Genomic DNA, 18687 nt, shown 5'->3' with positions numbered 1-18687 from the left:
ACGCAAGACCTCACACAAGTCTTCGCACCCGAGAGGAGGTCACAAAACTTCAGTGGACTGTTCTTCCTCATGCACCCTACAGCCCCGATCTCGCACCGTCGGATTTCCATATGTTTGGTCCAATGAAGGACGCAATCCGTGGGACGCACTACGCGGATGATGAAGAAGTTATTGATGCAGTACGACGTTGGCTCCGACATCGACCAGTGGAATGGTACCGTGCAGGCATACAGGCCCTCATTTCAAGGTGGCGTAAGGCCGTAGCATTGAATGGAGATTACGTTGAAAAATAGTGTTGTGTAGCTAAAAGATTGGGGAATAACCTGGTATATTTCAATGCTGAATAAAACAACCCCTGTTTCAGAAAAAAATGTGTTGCATTACTTATTGAACTGCCCTCGTAGATTAGTGACTTAAATTGCAGCCTGGTTCATGTCGAAGTACAGTAGGTTTCACTCGGCTTTCCTACTGATGATCTGCTGAGACAATGTTCACAGGTAGGTGCAGGTTCGTCGTAAAGGGACGGAAGGAACCGCGCCGCAGCAGTACGACCAGTTTCAGAGTATTGTTGCAACATTTGTAGTCCTGTCAAGTGCATTTTAACTTGGAGGTGAAGTCGTGCAGATGCCCGGCGACCATCCATACTACGAATACTGAGTACCTCTCTATCGCTGTCTTTTGGGAACTAATTACAAAAAGTTCACTTGTTGCTCAAACTTTTTTCTGCTCGTTTCGAGCGCAGTCCATTTTCAGAATATCACAGAAAACGACTTAAAACAATTCACGTCAAATGTTTTCAGTCTTAATATTAGTGCTGAACTGATAAGATTGAAATCATTTGATACGATACTCTGAGAGAAGTTCTCTTATCTGCTGTTCTGACGACGGACTGTACCCGAAATTCGTACATAAAAAAAGTTTTAGCTACTAGACTGTTTACTATCGTCCAAAAAGCGGTAGTAAAGATGTACTCGCTATCCTTACGAAGCAGACCTGACGACAGGCATCGAACGAATTTGGAAACGTTCTGCTAGGATCGTAACGGGTCGGCATGGCCCGTATCAAATTCTAACAGATGTGGTCGGGGAACGTGTGTGGGAATCGGTGGAAGGAAGGTGGCGTAAATTTGACAAAGTTCTCTATTACACCATCAAATTTCTTTGGCATAAATATTTGACATATGAGCTTTGACACCACACAAGGTGGGGCACAGCGATGATCGAGTCCCGTTCTTCGGTCGTGACGCAATCAAAAACCTGGCGCCTGTGCTGCGCGCCTGCAAACCACACGCAGGTCACTCGCCCTCTTGTGGGTCAGACTTCGAGTTGTTTGTGTGATCCGCTCGACAGGTTGTCCCACCATTATAGGTGCAAGTGAAATGGGTACAGCACAATGAAACCAGCGGGTTGGTAGTCGTAATGTTCTGGCTGATCAGTGTATCTGCAGTTTCGATCCTAGAGGACTCTATTATAAGTTTTTCATGCATTCAATTGTAATACGTCGTACGGGGTAACCATTTCTTGCAGAACCTGTTTATCGGGTATGTTTACTTGTTTAATTGCTCTCTACTCGCGCCCCTTTCGTTTGCACGTACAGTATAATGGCGTAACGATTATCATTGTTCTGCAAGGATTGGATTGACTAAGGAACACAACAATAACGCGCAATTGCTCACACACAGAATAATTGGAAACAAAATTCACCATCTTTCAACTAAAAAATTGAATCGTCAGAGCTGGCCTGTGACTCACTATTAACAGAATCACGAAAGTTAGTTGGGCACATGATGCATTAAGTGAATCGTGACGGATTAAGGAACAAATTCTGTTCCATCTGAATCTAACCAAAACGGTAGCAGAAATATTACTCTCGAGAATCCTGCATTGCTTCCAAAGACAGATGTTACTCGTTATAGAGGCCGGCCGGAGTAGCCGAGCGGTTCTAGGCGCTTCAGTCTGGAACCGTGCGATCGCTACGGTCGCAGGTTCGAATCCTGCCTCGGGCATGGATGTGTGTGATGTCCTTAGGTTAGTTAGGTTTAAGTAGTTTTAAGTTCTACGGGACTGATGAGCTCAGAAGTTAAGTCCCATAGTGCTCAGAGCCATTTGAACCATTTTTCGTTATAGAGAATCCTACTTCAAAACTGAACTAACTCCCATCCAATACCACCGTTGAAGTGTGTACAGAAGCAGCACATCATATTCACGTGACCCCACAACAGCGATTGCCTAACTCTGTATAAAATCCAACTTGTCTCGCCTCTGCGTACAGAGATGGAAATTGAAGGAGGCGACATGACAAATCACCAAGAAGAATTTACCAAAAGAATTTACCATTGGTTGCAGGCATCTCCTACAATCAGAAGGCAGGAACGACAATGCCTGGTTCCTTCACCTCAAAACTTTCCTCTCGGTTCAACAACCACAATTCGAACAGGGCATCTCCTGCGCGTGGGTTCTGAGGAACCGATCACGTCGCCGCACGTTTATAGGCGTGTACGCACTAGGCTAACGACAGCCAATGGATTGGGCGGAACGTCCATCACCAGCGCGTTGGCTTTCGGCCTCTCATCCTCACCAAACCGACGATTCCCCCCCAGGGGCCTCATGGTTCTTTCGTGAGTTCGTGCGTGGCGCACACAGGGCCCCAAGCTATTGCAGACGATTCTTCCTTCCCTGGCTGCATTTCCTTCACTCTTCCCTCTCTCTCTATCCTCGCTCCTTCCCCGTTGCCCCCTCCTTTCCCTCTCTGTGTTCTGATTTATATCGACCTGGCTATCCACCTGGTTCCCCGTCTCGCTTGTAATTTTATTCCTTCTGTCCGTTATTTCATCCTTTGTGACGTTTAGGTCCCCACTTGAGGTTTCTACTTCTACGCCTACATGGATACTCTGCAAATCACATTCAAGTGCCTGGCAGAGGGTTCATCGAAACACCTTCACAATTCTGTATTATTCCAACCAATCAAGCGGAAAGAATGACCACCTATATCTTTCCGTACTAGCACTCATTTCTCTTATTTTATCGTGGTGATCGTTCCTCCCTATGTAGGTCGGAGTCAACGAAATATTCTCGCATTCGGAGGAGAAAGGTGCTGATTGGAATTTCGTGAAAAGATTCCGTTGCAACAAAAAACTCCTTTCTTTTAATAATTTCCGGCCCAGCTCTTGTATAAGTCTCTCCCGTATTTCGCGATAATACAAAACGTGCTGCCCTTCTTTGAACATTTTCGATGTACTCCGTTAGTCCTATCTGGTAAGGATCCCACACCGCGCAGCATTATTCTAAAAGAGGACGGACAAGCGTAGTGTAGGCAGTCTCCTTAGTAGGTCTGTTACATTCCAATAAAACGCAGTCTTTGGTTAGCCTTCCCCACAACATTTTCTATGTGTTCCTTCCAATTTAAGTTGTTCGTAACTGTTATACCTAGGTATTTAGTTAAATTTAGGGCTTTTGGATTAGACTGATTTATCGTGTAACCGAAGTTTAACGAGTTCCTTTTAGCACTATTGTGGATGACCTCACACTTTCCGTTATTTAGGGTCAACTCCTACTTTTCGAACCATTCAGATATCGTTTCTAAATCGTTTTGATCTTCCGATGACATTATTAGTCGATAAACGACAGCGTCATCTGCAAACAACCGAAGACGGCTGCTCATATTGTCTCCAAAATCGTTTATATAGATAAGGAACAGCAAAGGGCCTATAACACTACCTTGGGGAACGCCAGAAATCACTTCTGTTTTACTCGATGACTTTCAGTCAATTACTACGAATTGTGACCTCTCTGACAGGAAATCACAAATCCAGTCACATAACTGAGACGATATTCCATAAGCACGCAATTTCACTGCGAGCCGTTTGTGTGGTACAGTGTTAAAAGCCTTCCGAAAATCCAGAAATACGGAATCGATCTGAAGTCCCTTGTCAGTAGCACTCAACACTTAGTGTGAATATAGAGCTAGTTGTGTTTCACAGGAACGATGTTTTCTAAACCCACGTTGACTGTGTGTCAATAGACCGTTTTCTTCGAGGTAATTCATAATGTTCGAACACAATATATGTTCTAAAATCCTGCTGCATATCGACGTTAACGATATGGACCTGTAATTTAGTGGATTACTCCTACTACCTTTCTTGAATATTGGAGTGACCTGTGCAACTTTCCAGTCTTTGGGTACGGATATTTCGTCGAGCGAACGGATGTATATGATTGTTAAGTATGGAGCTAATGCATCAGCTAAAGGAACCTAATTGGTATACAGTCTGGACCAGAAGACTTGCTTTTATTAAGTGATTTAAGTTGCTTAACTACAACGAGGATATCTACTTCTACGTTACTCATGTTGGCAGCTGTTCTCGATTCGAAATCTGGAATATTTACTTCGTCTTCTTTTGTGAAGGCATTTCGGAAGGCTGTGTTTAGTAACTCTGCTTTGCCAGCACTGTCTTCGATAGTATCTCCATTGTCATCGCGCAGAGAAGGCATTGATTGTTTCTTGCCGGTTACATACTTCACATACGACCAGAATCTCTTTGGATTTTCTGCCAGGTTTCGAGCCAAAGTTTCGTTGTGGAAACTGTTATAGGCATCTCGCATTGAAGTCCGTCCTAAATTTCGAGCTTCTGTAAAAGATCGCCAATGTTGGGGATTTTGCTTCTGTTTAAATTTAGCATGTTTGTTTCGTTGTTTCTGCAACAGTGTTCTAACCCGTTTTGTGTACCAAGGAAAATCAGCTCGGTCGTTTGTTAATTTATTTGGTGTAAATCTCTCAATTGCTGCCGATACTATTTCATTGAATGTAAGCGACATCTGGTCTACACTGGTATTATTAATTTGGAATGAGTGCAGATTGACTCTTAGGAAGGCGTCAAGTGAATTTTTATCTGCTGTTTTGAATAGCACTTCTACTTCTAAATTTTCTGTTTTTAGTGTGAGTCATTTGGGGAAGAGCTCCCTTCCTTGCATCTACGGGTGGATTTCTCTCAAAACTCCACCCAACCCTCCCAATTTTTAACGTTGATCCACGAGTGTGTTTCACTAATGTGCCGGAAGCAGTGTCAGTCGTTTTACGAGTACTTCTTAAGAGCGAGACAACCAGTGCACAACACTAGAGAGACTGAGACTGTACACGATTTTTGAAATAAAAAATACATAGCTAAAGTATGATTAAGGAAAACTTGATCGCTGTTAATACATTACAATATCTTAGTTTCATTTACTGTAATATGGTAATAAGATATATAATGCATAGGTAGGACATACTTCCAAGTGCGTACCAACACCGGCCCGGAACTAGCGAGAGCGTGGGAGGGGTGAGGGGGAGGGGGGGGATGGAGAATGCAAACTGGGGTATCTGTCCCGGTTGGCAATTACAGGGGGCGCCAAAATCATACTCTTGAAGAGTAGCATCCGGCGCGCTTTGGTCTATAGATTACTGATATGTTTTTGAAACGTGTCCCTGTTGGTTTTTTAACATTTTTGACCACATTCTACGTTGATTCCTGAACCAATCATAAGCTGATTTTTGAATGCGTGCGTAGTGTACGTTATGTGTCTGCCAGGGCAATATCCGTCGCATTTACAAACAAAAACATTTCCCGCAGACAAAAGGGGACGGGACCATACAAGCTGCGCCAAATAAACCCGAACAAGTGACTGTCAAAAGCTGTATGTTTATGTGGCTGATTCGGTGTACGAATGGTAAATGTTGTTATAATTACTAGCGAAATCGACAGATTCAGACTACCAGAGTGAAACCAAACGATTAACGAGAGTAACAGCTAAGAAAGATTACGTAATATCTTCTCGGTGTATCGAAGAAAATGAAATTTTGACAGAAAGTTTTTCCCAGATCGCTACATTATTAACGGCCAGCTGTACAGTCCCCAGTTAGTAGAAGCCTAAGTTCTGTTCTCCGAATAGCGCGGGAAACGCGTTGTATGAACACGCAACAGCGCCTAACTCGAATATAAACGCATGATAATAATTGAGCCGGTGATTCTGGCGGGGCGCCGGCCGCGGTGGTCTCGCGGTTCTAGGCGCACAGTCCGGAACCGTTTGACTGCTACGGTCGCAGGTTCGAATCCTGCCTCGGGCATGGATGTGTGTGATGTCCTTAGGTTAGTTGGGTTTAAGTAGTTCTAAGTTCTAGGGGACTGATGACCACAGCAGTTGAGTCCCATAGTGCTCAGAGCCATTTGAACCATTTTTTTATTCTGGCGGGGTTAGTGAAGAGAATAAGTTTTGACAATGGTGGGAACTGTTACAGAATTAATGATGAAAAGATTGTTTTTTAGAACGAGGAAGGAGAAGGAATGGGGACATCACACAAATTATATGGAAGAATATGACGATTCCAAATTTGTGTAAAGATTTCATACTACTACCACTTTTGGATCTCATGCTTGAGAAATTGGGGCATGTGAATGAAATATGAAACTATTTTGTATTATTTATGTAAATAAGGTAAATAAAAGTGATCATTTGTGCCAGAACACCATTCGCGCCAAAACAGACTCGCTTATTTGGCCTGTGTTATAATTGCTGCAATATTAGAAAGGCCTATTTCGTTTTATGTAGCAGTGACAAAATAGACGTAATGAAATCGAGAAACCACACCAGTCTTTGGTACTAATCATATTAACAGCTTTTTCAGTATTAGTGAACGACATTTTGAATTTTCATGTAGCAAAACGTTTGACGAACTTTGATGAGGTGACAGATTCTTTCGCAGAAAGGAATGTACACCGTGTAAAGCTGTAGCAAGATTACAGAGATTTAAATGAAACAACAAGTTTACTGTTCCCAGTCGCTGCTTATTTATCTCCACGACGCGTTTCAAAGGTGTAAACCTCCAGCAGGTAGATTTACATTTGTTAGTATGACATGTGTCTGTATGTTGTTACGATTTTTTGGAGGAAACGCTCGACGCCATATTTGTTTACAAAATATGACAGTATATATGTGATGTATTACGGTACTGAAAGGAACCTGTAACCACTGGAGACAGTACCGCAAGTTCCTCCAAAAAATCGTAACACAACACACACAGACACAAATGTCATACTAACAAATGTAAATCCACCTGACGATGGAGGTTTAAACCTTTGAAAGGCGTCGTGGAGATAAACAGTGACTGGTAACAGTAAACTTGTTGCTTCAAAAAATGGTTCAAATGGCTCTGAGCACTATGGGACTTAACATCTGAGGTCATCAGTCCCCTAGAACTTAGAACTACTTAAACCTAACTAACCTACGGACATCACACACATCAATGCCCGAGGCAGGATTCCAACATGCGACCGTAGCGGTCGCGCGGTTCCAGACTGTAGCGCACATCTTTCTGAAGAGTCTGACAGATAAAACATATATGATCGAGGAAAGGTGAGACATGTTATTTGGTTTTAAGTGTGCCATAGTGTGAAGAAATTGTACTGTCTTGCTTGCGTCTTACCTTTGTTGGTTTTGTGTTTCTTATATTTAATTTTATGTCACACAAAAGAGAAAGTTGTTAGCTAATAGGCTACAAGGAATGGAAATTTTCTGAAGATTTCTATTCTCCAGGGCGCAAATAATCCCATCCAGTATTAAATTTTTTAAGAGGGGTAGGATGTCAAACTGGCCGACTGGGAGCAGCAGAGGCACCACAGGACATCTGAATTTCCACTGTCCTGAATATAGATTTGGTGGCTTCCATCACAAAATATATACGTCTGAATTCCGCAGAGCGAAACACAGTGACGTGCAGTAGAAGAATGCTGTGTGAAGAGGTGCGGTACAGCCCTATGGCACACTTAAAACCAAATAACATGTCTCACATTTCCTCGATCATATATGTTTTATCTGTCAGACTCTTCAGAAAGATGTGCGCTACAAATGAATATTTTTTGAAAAACATCATAGTCGCCGTTGACTGTATGAAATATTTATTGTTATTGTTGTTGTTGCTGTGGTCTTCAGTCCTGAGACTGGTTTGATGAAGCTCTCCATGCTACTCCATCCTGTGCGAACTTCTTCATCTCCCAGTACCTACTACTTAGTGTACTGATCTCTTGGTCTCCCTCTACGATTTTTACCCTCCACGCTGCCCTCCAGTACTAAACTGGTGATTCATTGATGCCTCAGAACATGTCCTACCAACCGATCCGTTCTTCTAGTCGTGCCACAAACTCCTCTTCTCCCGAATTCTATTCAACACCTCCTCATTACTTATGTGGTCTACCCATCTAATCTTCAGCATTCTTCTGTAGCACCACATTTCGAAAGCTGCTGTTCGTTTCTTGTCCAAACTATTTATCATCCATGTTTCACTTCCATACATAGCTACACTCCATACAAATACTTTCAGAATCGACTTACTGACACTTAAATCTATACGCGATGTTAACTAATTTCTCTTCTTCAGAAACGCTTTCCTTACCATTGCCAGTACCTCTCTACTTCGACCATCATCAGTTATTTTGCTCCCCAAATAGAAAAACTCCTTCACTACTTTGTCTCATTTTCTAATCTAATTCCCTCAGCGTCATCCGAGTTAACTCGTCTGCATTCCATTATCCTCGTTTTGCTTTTGTTGATGTTCATGTTATATCTTCCTTTCAAGACACTATTCATTCCGTTCAACTTCTCTTCCAAGTCCTTTGCTGTCTCTGACAGAATTACAATGTCATCGGCGAACCTCAAAGTTTTTATTTCTTCTCCATTGATTTAAATACCTACTCCGAATTTTTCTTTTGTTTCCTTTACTGCTTGCTCAATATACAGACTGAATAGCATCGGGGAGAGGCTACAACCCTGTCTCACTCCCTTCCCAACCACTGCTTCCCTTTCATGTCCCTCTACTCTTATAACTGCCACCTGGCTTCTGTACAAATTGTAAATAGCCTTTCGCTCCCTGTGTTTTACCCCTGCCACCTTCAGAAATAAATAAACAATAATAAATATTTCATACAGTCAACGGCGACTATGATGTCTTTTAAGAAATATTGTATGACTGTGAATACCAACCACGAGAAGTTAATCCATGAGAAGTTAATTTTTTGAAAAACGACATGTTTAAAATTTTTGACGTCCTATCTCAAACCTTCAAGGGGGGCGTAGCCACTGTCAATTTTTTTGCCCCGGTAGATCCGGGGCTGACACTAGTGTACACGTTTTATGGCTGCTGACCAATCATAGCGTTTGTGTTTGCTTACGTCAGGTTTATTCTTACGATGAACGAAGGACAGGAGTGGTGTCCGTAACGCAACCAGGCGCCAACTCGTTGACAGCCGCGGCTGTCCGAACCGCAACCACGGCAAAAGTGCTTCGTCCGCCGGTTCTGATTTGCCGCCCACGCTCACTGAGCAGGCCACGGCGTGGTTTGTGCCTTTCGCTTGGGCGGGCGAGGGCAGCGACCGACCGGCGCGACGGGCCGGCTTCCGAGGCTACACCAAAACGGCTTCCCCCAGCTTCTGCTGCACGTCTTTGTAATCACACCCACATTCATTCAGTCAAGCAACCGCGCATGCTTAAGACAGGTGGTTACAGGTACATGGTGTGTTGAATATCAAACGTCGTAAAAAAGAGAATAAAACGCACTCAATGTCGGTTCCCAGTGCCGTCTTCCTAACTGGCACATTTATATGAGAGAACGCAGGAAGAGGAAATACGCTCTGCCGGCCTGATAAAACTACGATATTACACTACTGGCGCATTAAAATTGCTACACCAAGAAGAAAAGCAGATGATAGACGGGTATTCGTTGCACAAATACATTATACTAGAACTGACATGTGATTACATTTTCACGCAATTTGGGTGCATAGATCCTGAGAAATCCGTACCCAGAACAACCACCTCTGGCCGTAATAACGGCCTTGATACGCCTGGGCATTGAGTCAAAGAGAACGAGGATGGCGTGTACAGGTACAGCTGCCCATGTAGCTCCAACGTGATACCATAATTCATCAAGAGTAGTGACTGGAGTATTGTGATGAACTAGTTGCTCGGCCACCATTGACCAGACGTTTTCAGTTGGTGAGAGATCTGGAGGATGTGCTGGCCAGGGCAGCAGTCGAACATTTTCTGGATCCAGAAAGGCCCGTACAGGACCTGCAACATGCGGTCGTGCATTATCCTGCTGACATATAGGGTTTCGCAGGGAACGAATGAAGGGTAGAGCCACGGGTCGTAACACATCTGATATGTAACGTCCACTGTTCAAAGTGCTGTCAATGCGAACAAGAGGTGACCGAGATGTGTAATCACTGGCACCCCATACCATCACGCCGGGTGATACGCCAGTATGGCGATGACGAATACACACTTCCAATGTGCGTTCACCGCGATGTCGCCAAACACAGATACGACCATCATGATGCTGAAAACAAAATCTGGATTCATCCGAAAAAATGACGTTTTGCCATTCGTGCACCCAGGTTCGTCGTTGAGTGCACCATTGCAGGCGCTCCTGTCTGTGATGCAGCATCAAGGGTAACCGCAGCCATGGTCTCCGAGCTGATAGTCCATGCTGCTGCAAACGTCGTCGAACTGTTCGTGCAGATAGTTGTTGTCTTGCAGACGTCCCCATCTGTTGACTCGGGATCGAGACGTGGCTGCACGATCCGTTAGAGCCATGCAGATAAGATGCCTGTCATCTCGACTGCTAGGGATACGAGGCCATTGGGATCGAGCACGGCGTTTCATATTACTCTCCTGAACCCACTGATTCCATATTCTGCTAACACTCATTGGATCTCTACCAACGCGAGCAGCAATGTCGCGATACGATAAACCGCAATTGCGATAGGCTACAATCCGACCTTTATCAAAGTTGGAAACTTGATGGTACTCATTTCTCCTCCTCACACGAGGCATCAAAACGATGTTTCACCAGGCAACGCCGGTCAACTGCTGTTTTTGTATGAGCAATCGGTTGGAAACTTTCCTCATGTCAGCACGTTGTAGGTGTCGCCACCGGCGCCAACCTTGTGTGAATGCTCTGAAAAGCTAATGATTTGCATATGACAGCATCTTCTTCCTGTCGGTTAAATTTCGTGTCTGTAGCACGTCATCTTCGTGGTGTAACAATTTTAATGGCCAGTAGCCCAGATCACGTAAGAAACAGATTGCCCGATCGCATGGTCTAGCAGGCAACCCTTGTCAGGGAACGGCCACCAGGCGGCAACAGCGTCACACCCTTACTTGTGGAATCAACCACTAGATGGCACTCCGTTCTGTGAAACGGCAACATCGGCCGAACGCGTGCAGCTTTCCACTATTTGGCGTCTGCGAAGTACAGCCGTTACTGACATCCCGGTGGCAGTGGATCGAGTCGTCATGCCGAGGGCCTGCCAGTATATCAACTGTGGAAGGAGTAGACGAACAAGTCCTGAACTAAAAATGTTCAGATTTCCCGTCAAAGATAAAGAAAGGTTACGCGAGTGGATTTTAAATTCAGGTAAATCAATAAATTAGTTACGAGTAAGAATTGATAAAGAGCCCTAAGCATTCGATCGTATCTAAAGTTTGTCGATCCTATATTCTAATATAACGTGGCAGCCCTTCCTGTACAAGAATCATATCATATAATTTTTAAATGAAATCTTTGCAGCGATTTGGACTTTTTTAAACTGTTTATTCACTTCACTATCGTAATTTTGGCTGTGGAGGCATCTTTGTGTGCAATGTGAAAACTGAAACCAATATAAGATATGGATAACAAAATGCAAAGCATAGTGTGGTAACATTTGGTAAACAATTTAAGAAGCATTACCTTACAAGACCTTTCCCTTGGTACTTTAAAATGGCTCTAGAGATGAAATCGCAACAGTGGAATAAACGAATAATAGCCATCATCTAACTGCTAGGTCATCGGTCCCTCTAAATCCTGGTATATACTAGAGCGAACGAAGTGAACGAGTGTAAAACCTCGTTTACACTGCTGCACATAAGTATTCATAGATAATTCGCCAATGTTCACTGCCATTCGTTTATACGTGTGAACAAGTGTTTATACTGGAATGAAGGGAAGAGAATAGAAGAGAACGAGCATAGCATGCAAACTATACACGCTGCCTATTTTAATGTTTTTTATCTGTGCGCTAATAATCCTCACACAGCTTTCATTCGAAAACAACACTACTTATAGTAACAGGTCTGCGCGAGTGCGGATATCCCCAGTAGTAACTGCGTTGCAGATAAAAGCGTACGTCTGTTGCGAATATTTGCGGGTAATCTTTAAACTGTACAAAGTAAATTTTTAACATAATTATGGTTTGCCGTCTGTGGCTCTTCAAAGTTGACAGCGCCAAAATATGCTCGAAAAACACGCTTTCATTTGTATATTACCGCGTTTGCAGCCCCCTTTCAACAGCAATCCAGAATTCATCGTTTTGTGCCACTCTTATATCATTTACGGTAAGTTACATGCAAAGTAAAAGAATTTAAATTTGAAATGACTGTCACTGAAATATGTCAAGCCTTAATTCGCATCACAACCGAGTGCAGACATCAGCAGACAAAAATTCAGGCCAGGCACAAGTCTCTTTTCAGAGCAGTGGTGGGTTAAACTGCTTTACAAAACGTTAATATCTCAGAATGCGGATAAGCAACTTGGCGGATGTGGATAATGATCTTGTGGATGCGGTGCACATACGGACGGCGGCATTTTTCCTGTCCACGCAGACTTCTAGTTTGAGCTACGATGTAAATCTTTCATACTGAGATAAGATTATTTTGCCCGCTGGTTTTGACAAAGCAAACAAATGGGGTAGGAAAATAATTATGTCAGTAATGTCAGGACGCGAAACCCACTGCTCAGTGCAATACTTGTCAGTAAATTAACGGATTATATTTCAAAGACGTTGAGAAGATTTTGAAAATTTTCTAGTGTTAACCTGCACGTAGAGATCTTTTTTACCACCATAATCCGTATCAGAAGAACTGTATAACAAAGAGGAAATAGACGGCATGGAAGGCGAGTGTAAAACCTATGCGACTGCAATACAGTCTACATTTAAACAGATAAATATTTGTGTGTTACTTTCCATTTATTTCATTTCGCATATGATTGTGAGAAGTACCCCTACAGTAGAAATAAACTTGGTTTGTAGAATTACAAGAGCTAATCTACATTCTTCGATTGAAAACTCGGGAGAAACTACAGCCGATCATGGTCTACAGTCAGCTATGTGACGAATGCAATTCGCGCGCAGCGCTCTAGCCGAACACAAATCAGCGTCATTCACGTCACCGAAGATACAGTGTTGCCAATTCCGCGACATGGACAGGTCAGTTAGCATTGCAGCGTCGACTGCGACATCTGTTGACCGAAGGGAAAACTATTTTTACGGTTGCCTGTTCCGCCGTAAGGACGGTCAATCTGTTTCTTACGTGATCTGGGCCAGTAGTGTATATAAATATTATATGAAAAGTAGATTGATTACCGCCTTTTTAAGGCACAACCAAGAATGAGCTGAAGTGGTCTGGGAAAATCATGGAACTCTTGGGCCAGGAGATGTGGAAACCTATCCTCCCTCAAACTAGGCCAGTGCCTTAATGATTGCGCCACTTAGCTCGGTATTGTCATATCACAACTTATGTTCAGGCCAAAGACTGGGATGTACCAGACAGCTTGCGACATAAAATTCTAATGTGCTGATACAATGAGAAATTACGTAGTAGTTAGAATTTTTATCAAGTAATTGCGTTTAATTGTTATCTCTGGTTTATATACGTTGCCAGAGCAAGGAGAGTTAGTAACGTTATCATTGTTACGGCGTAAAGTCAAGCGCCGTTACGTCAGTCGGAAACAACAGAGAAGAGAGGGCTGTGAGAAGACGTCAGCCAATCGAACGCTGACCGACCCCTCTCCAGGACGACAATGCGGCAGCAGCGGCCTCTATGTGAAGAGGACATGAGCGCCGCGACCTACTGGCGACGTCCCAGTTCAGTAGTAGCTTCAAGACTAGCGACTTGGATAGGGGCGTCAACCTTCGTTACTTTGCTTTTACTGTCTACATAGCACACACTTGTGATTGTTTATACTGAAGACGATTGTTTACTTTGTATGTCGCCCTTTGCTTGCGACACATTTGTGTAATTCTCAGAGTTAAGTATTGTCATTTACTTTTTGAAATAAAACTCATTAATACGATTTGTTTGATTTTATTGCCTAGCGAACCAAGTACGAAAGATACCTGATATTTGACAAGGCTGGACGTAATATTTGACGACGAGCATGTAGACGTAATAAGCACAGACAGCCATCACCGTCATTTAAAAGTTACAACGACCATTTCATTCAAGACAGCCTTCTTGTCCAGTTTTCACGGACTGCCACATTAATGGCAACCGTTTCGGTATCTAGGACGATCCAGCGTAGGCCAGCTGAAGAAGAAGTCATGCCGTTGGTATCGGTCAACTGATTTAACCGAGGAGCACTTCTTGAAGGAAGTAAGACTGGGTTTAACGTCCCTTCGATATCGATGTCATTAGAGACGGAGGATAAGCTCCATTTGTGTCAAGGATGGGAAAGGAAATCGGCCGTGCCCTTTCATAGGATCGAACCTGGCATTTGCCTGGAGCAATTTAGGGAAATCACGGAAAATCTAAATCAGGATGGGCAGACCCGGGTTTGAACCGTCGTCCTCCCGAATGAGACTCCAGCGTGCTATCTACTGCGCCACCTCGCTCGATGAGAACGTCTTACGAAATTCCCTGAGAGAGTTAGATACGAAACACAGTGCTTCTTCCTCGGCGCAAACGCTACATTTCTTTTTCAGTGCCGGACATCAATGGTCCAGCTCCCTGGTGTACGGTGTTTGGAAGAAGCGACTTAACTCGATACCAATTAGCGACGACCGCACCTTGTAGTGACGCGCCGTAAAAAAGGAGCCGGACAAGTCTTAGCTAAACGTCCCACACCCCTTCACCCTCTTCTAGGTCATCCCAAGCTTCATCTCTCACTGGATCCTAGGGTCCCCAGTTGAATGTATATTAACATCTGGTTCACTTCACGTAAGCAGTTTTAGAGGACATCTTGGTCGCCATTGCAAGTAAAAGTATGTACTCATAACATTTTATTTTAGGAATAAATATTTTTAGAACCAATGGGGACCCTGGCAGGCCGGGGTGGCCGAGCGGTTCTAGGCGCTACAGTCAGCAACCGCGCGACCGCTACGGTCGCAGGTTCGAATCCTGCCTCGGGCATTGGTGTGTGTGATGTCCTTAGGTTAGTTAGGTTTATGTAGCCCTACGTTCTAGGGGACTGATGACCTCAGAAGTTAAGCCCCTTGTGCTCAGAGCCATTTGAACCATTTGAATGGGGACCCTGATTATCTTTAAAGATTTTCTGTTACTTCGAATTCGAGTGTGTTCAGTTTCGTAATCGGACCACGCGGCTGACTAATTGTGCTTCCTTTATGATGGTTCGCGATACTATTGTTTTGAAGTTGCTAAATCTCATTTACATCTACATCTACATCTATACTCCGCGAGCCACCTTACGGTGTGTGGCGGAGGGTACTTATTGTACCACTATCTGATCCCCCCTTCCCTGTTCCATTCACGAATTGTGCGTGGGAAGAACGACTGCTTGTAAGTCTCCGTATTTGCTCTAATTTCTCGGATCTTTTCGTTGTGATCATTACGCGAGATCATTTATCTGGTGTCTGACATATTTATTTCATGTACATAATAATCCATATCTCTCGTTTGTTTCTTTTGAATGTTGCTGATCCGTACTATGCTTGTATCTGGAATAAACACATCCATCAGCAGGAGATGTACTATGATGCCTTTTCTATGAGATTCACGATGCTCATTAATTTGTCTTCAACTGCCACAGGGTTAGGTGTCCACAAATATTAAAACTGGTCCCGACTGTTTGAATGAAGAATCGACAACACTCCAGAGTAATTGAAGGACATCTTCTACACACCAGGAGCTGCACTTGAAATATTTATTAGCCAAACCATTATTCGGGTTTGTGACCCATCGTCAGCGGCATTTGATACAGAGAAACAAACAACTGCGTGTACATCAGTTTCTACAACATAGCAACTGTGTACAATAGCAGAAACGTAAGTCTACTTACAGTAGGTATGATATTCAGCTTGATGTGCATCTAGAGAGCAAACAACCGTGTGTAGTCCAACTACAACCATGCATACGTTGATACGATAGGATACCAAAATCCGTAGTACAAAAATGCAGGAGGTGATGATGTCTTTCGATAAATATCTAAAAGTTGCAGAACTCCAAACATTCAAGATTTTTGTTCCAGAGCACCCTATGTCGCTGGTTGCAAGCTGGCATACGTATTGCACATACCTGCTGCAGCTGCAGAAGTTAGCACGGAGGCGGCGGCGGTGAAGACGGCGAGCGATGGCAGCAGCAGCTGTTGCGGGCGGGCAGCCCACCTGCTGGGTTTAGGGGTGACCATCTCGCACGGGCCAGCTGTTGCGAGTGCCTGAGCCGGCAGCGACGGCGGCGGAGGCGGTCACCGTGCCGCGCACCACTTTCACTTACACCGAACTGCCCCCCTCCTACCCCCCCCCCCCCCCCCCTTTCCCACACTGCGCAGCGCGATGTGCACCACTCTCGTCCGGGAGCCGGACCTTCTCCGGAACTTCGCGGATACTGAGTCAGTGGTTCCACACGGTGGGGCAGCATCCTGCTGCCGGGAGAATTCAACGAATGGGCAGGACGGCAACTTCCGCGATTTATGATCGTTTCGTCGTAACTAGCCGCTCTCTCCTACGTTACTTAAGCACACAGTGAGAAGATAGCTACATATTCAGTAGACCATTTACACAATTTCTGTCAAAGTGATGGGGAACGAGGCAGTTGACAGCTTTTTATTTCTGAACAGTTTGTAGTGTTCTGATGTACGCTGACCATCCACAGTGCACTAAACTGCACAGTAACTTGAATTAACCACCCATGTTACAAGTTAAATGCAGGCTTCTCAAGCAAATTAACATATTTTTCTACTATAGTACTTTTGACATCGGTTTAATTAATGGAGTGGAGCGCGTTGTCCTGAAGACATGATTTCACTAAGGATTTAAAATTTTGTGTTACAACCCATCAGACATTTTATATTGTAGGGAAAATCAGTAGAGTATTTTGTGGCTGTATAATGCACTTATTTCTGAGCCACTCACAGCTACCCACAGCTTTAAATGTTTGACACTACAATAGTGAAGCCATAGTTACAGTACAAAAATGTTTCTTAAAAAAGGAATTATATTACCGATTTCAACGAATTACGTCATTTTCAAATGCAGAACATGAGTTGGAGAACATATTATGGGAATTGTGACCATACATGTGACAACAATTACGAAAAATAATGAGACCAGGCAACCAAGGCAAAGATGGCACAACCCGCCACCATTCCCTCGGTGGCCTGGTCTCATTATTTTTCGTAATTGTTGTCACATGTATGGTCACAATTCCCATAACATATTATCCAACTGATGTTTTACGTTTGAAAATGACGACGTAATTCGTTGAAATCGTTAATATAATCCCTTTTTAAGAAAAATTTTATGTACTGTGACTATGGCTTCACCATTGTAGTGTCAAACATTTAACTTATATTATAGTCACACTCTTTTACGACAATTATGTCGGAATATAGAGCCACAGCTTTGATAATGAGTAACCAATGTCTATAAAGAGATATGAACATATGCTCATCTTCGATACTGTGAAACACATCACTTATCCTGCAAGCCTTATGCTTTCCGTATTTCGGAAGGAGGTTGTGTAGATCCAAAAAATAAAGCATTTTAGAGCCCGTGTTTACTAGACGTCCTTCTCTTGTTTTCTCCGTACTTCTGAAACTTTGTCGGTGGAGTTCTGGTCCACCCTGTATGTAGTGCGTAAAAGATACCTCTTTACAACGTACTACAGTAGTATAGAGGAAGTCGAGACTCTTGCGGTTTATCCCATCGGAAAACTACCTGAAACTGGCGTAGAGAAACCATATAAGCTACAGCGCATACGTTTGTCGTGGATTTTCAATAGTCTCTCTCTCTCTTGGCGCAAACTAATAGTTCTATAGAAAAAAAAGACTAGGACCATTCTTGTAGGACATTTAATGAAGATTAATACTGTACTGGGATACGTCTTCGCTAGAGATCGTGGTGTTCGAGATATTCAAGAACAACGTGAGACACTGACCTCCAAGCGCACCCCTAACTCCACGCTCATCTCCGACCGGTTAGTATTTTTAGTATGTTGTTCATGGAACTCTCTCATTACCAGTGTATAAAAATTTGCAACTACACGATTTGCTTCCCATAGTCGACTTTTTTTCGTCTGCATTGACAGGGCTATTACGCCACCAGCTTAGTTGTGCAATTGCAAAATTTACGGTTGATGTTTGTGTAAATTTTATCTCACATTTTTGTCTATTCTAACAGCACCAAATTGAAAGTTAAGGTCTGAAGATCGCTCTTTCCTTTCTTCTTGAATAACTCGAAAACCGCGGTCTCCAGCGATAACGCATCCACAAAATTAAACTCCATTAAACCTCATACACAGAAGGTCGTGTTCATTTCTTTTTCTCTAGGAGTAATAGTTCACGCGGGGAGATTGAGAGAATGTTGAAAATTTCGCCCAACGTGCACGCGCTGTAACTTGGATGGTTTTTGCAGGTCAGTATGGATTTGAGTTATCGGGTGATTGC

General features: G+C 43.4%; 1 protein-coding gene across 1 annotated transcript in view; it reads right to left on the bottom strand.

Annotated features, from left to right (window-relative positions):
* Nucleotides 1-16436, bottom strand: part of LOC126260297 (uncharacterized) — a 145592-nt gene extending 129156 nt beyond the window's left edge. Inside the window, exon 1 of the mRNA XM_049957621.1 lies at nucleotides 16320-16436. Within this exon, the coding sequence (XP_049813578.1) occupies nucleotides 16320-16431 (112 nt within the window). The 5' untranslated portion in view covers nucleotides 16432-16436. The remainder of the gene's footprint in view (nucleotides 1-16319) is intronic.
* Nucleotides 16437-18687: the final 2251 nt, after the last annotated feature.

This window comes from Schistocerca nitens, chromosome 5 (assembly GCF_023898315.1).
Source record: "Schistocerca nitens isolate TAMUIC-IGC-003100 chromosome 5, iqSchNite1.1, whole genome shotgun sequence".
In the NCBI taxonomy this organism is placed as follows: Eukaryota; Metazoa; Arthropoda; class Insecta; order Orthoptera; family Acrididae; genus Schistocerca; species Schistocerca nitens.
This window is presented reverse-complemented; position numbering and strand designations above follow the sequence as displayed.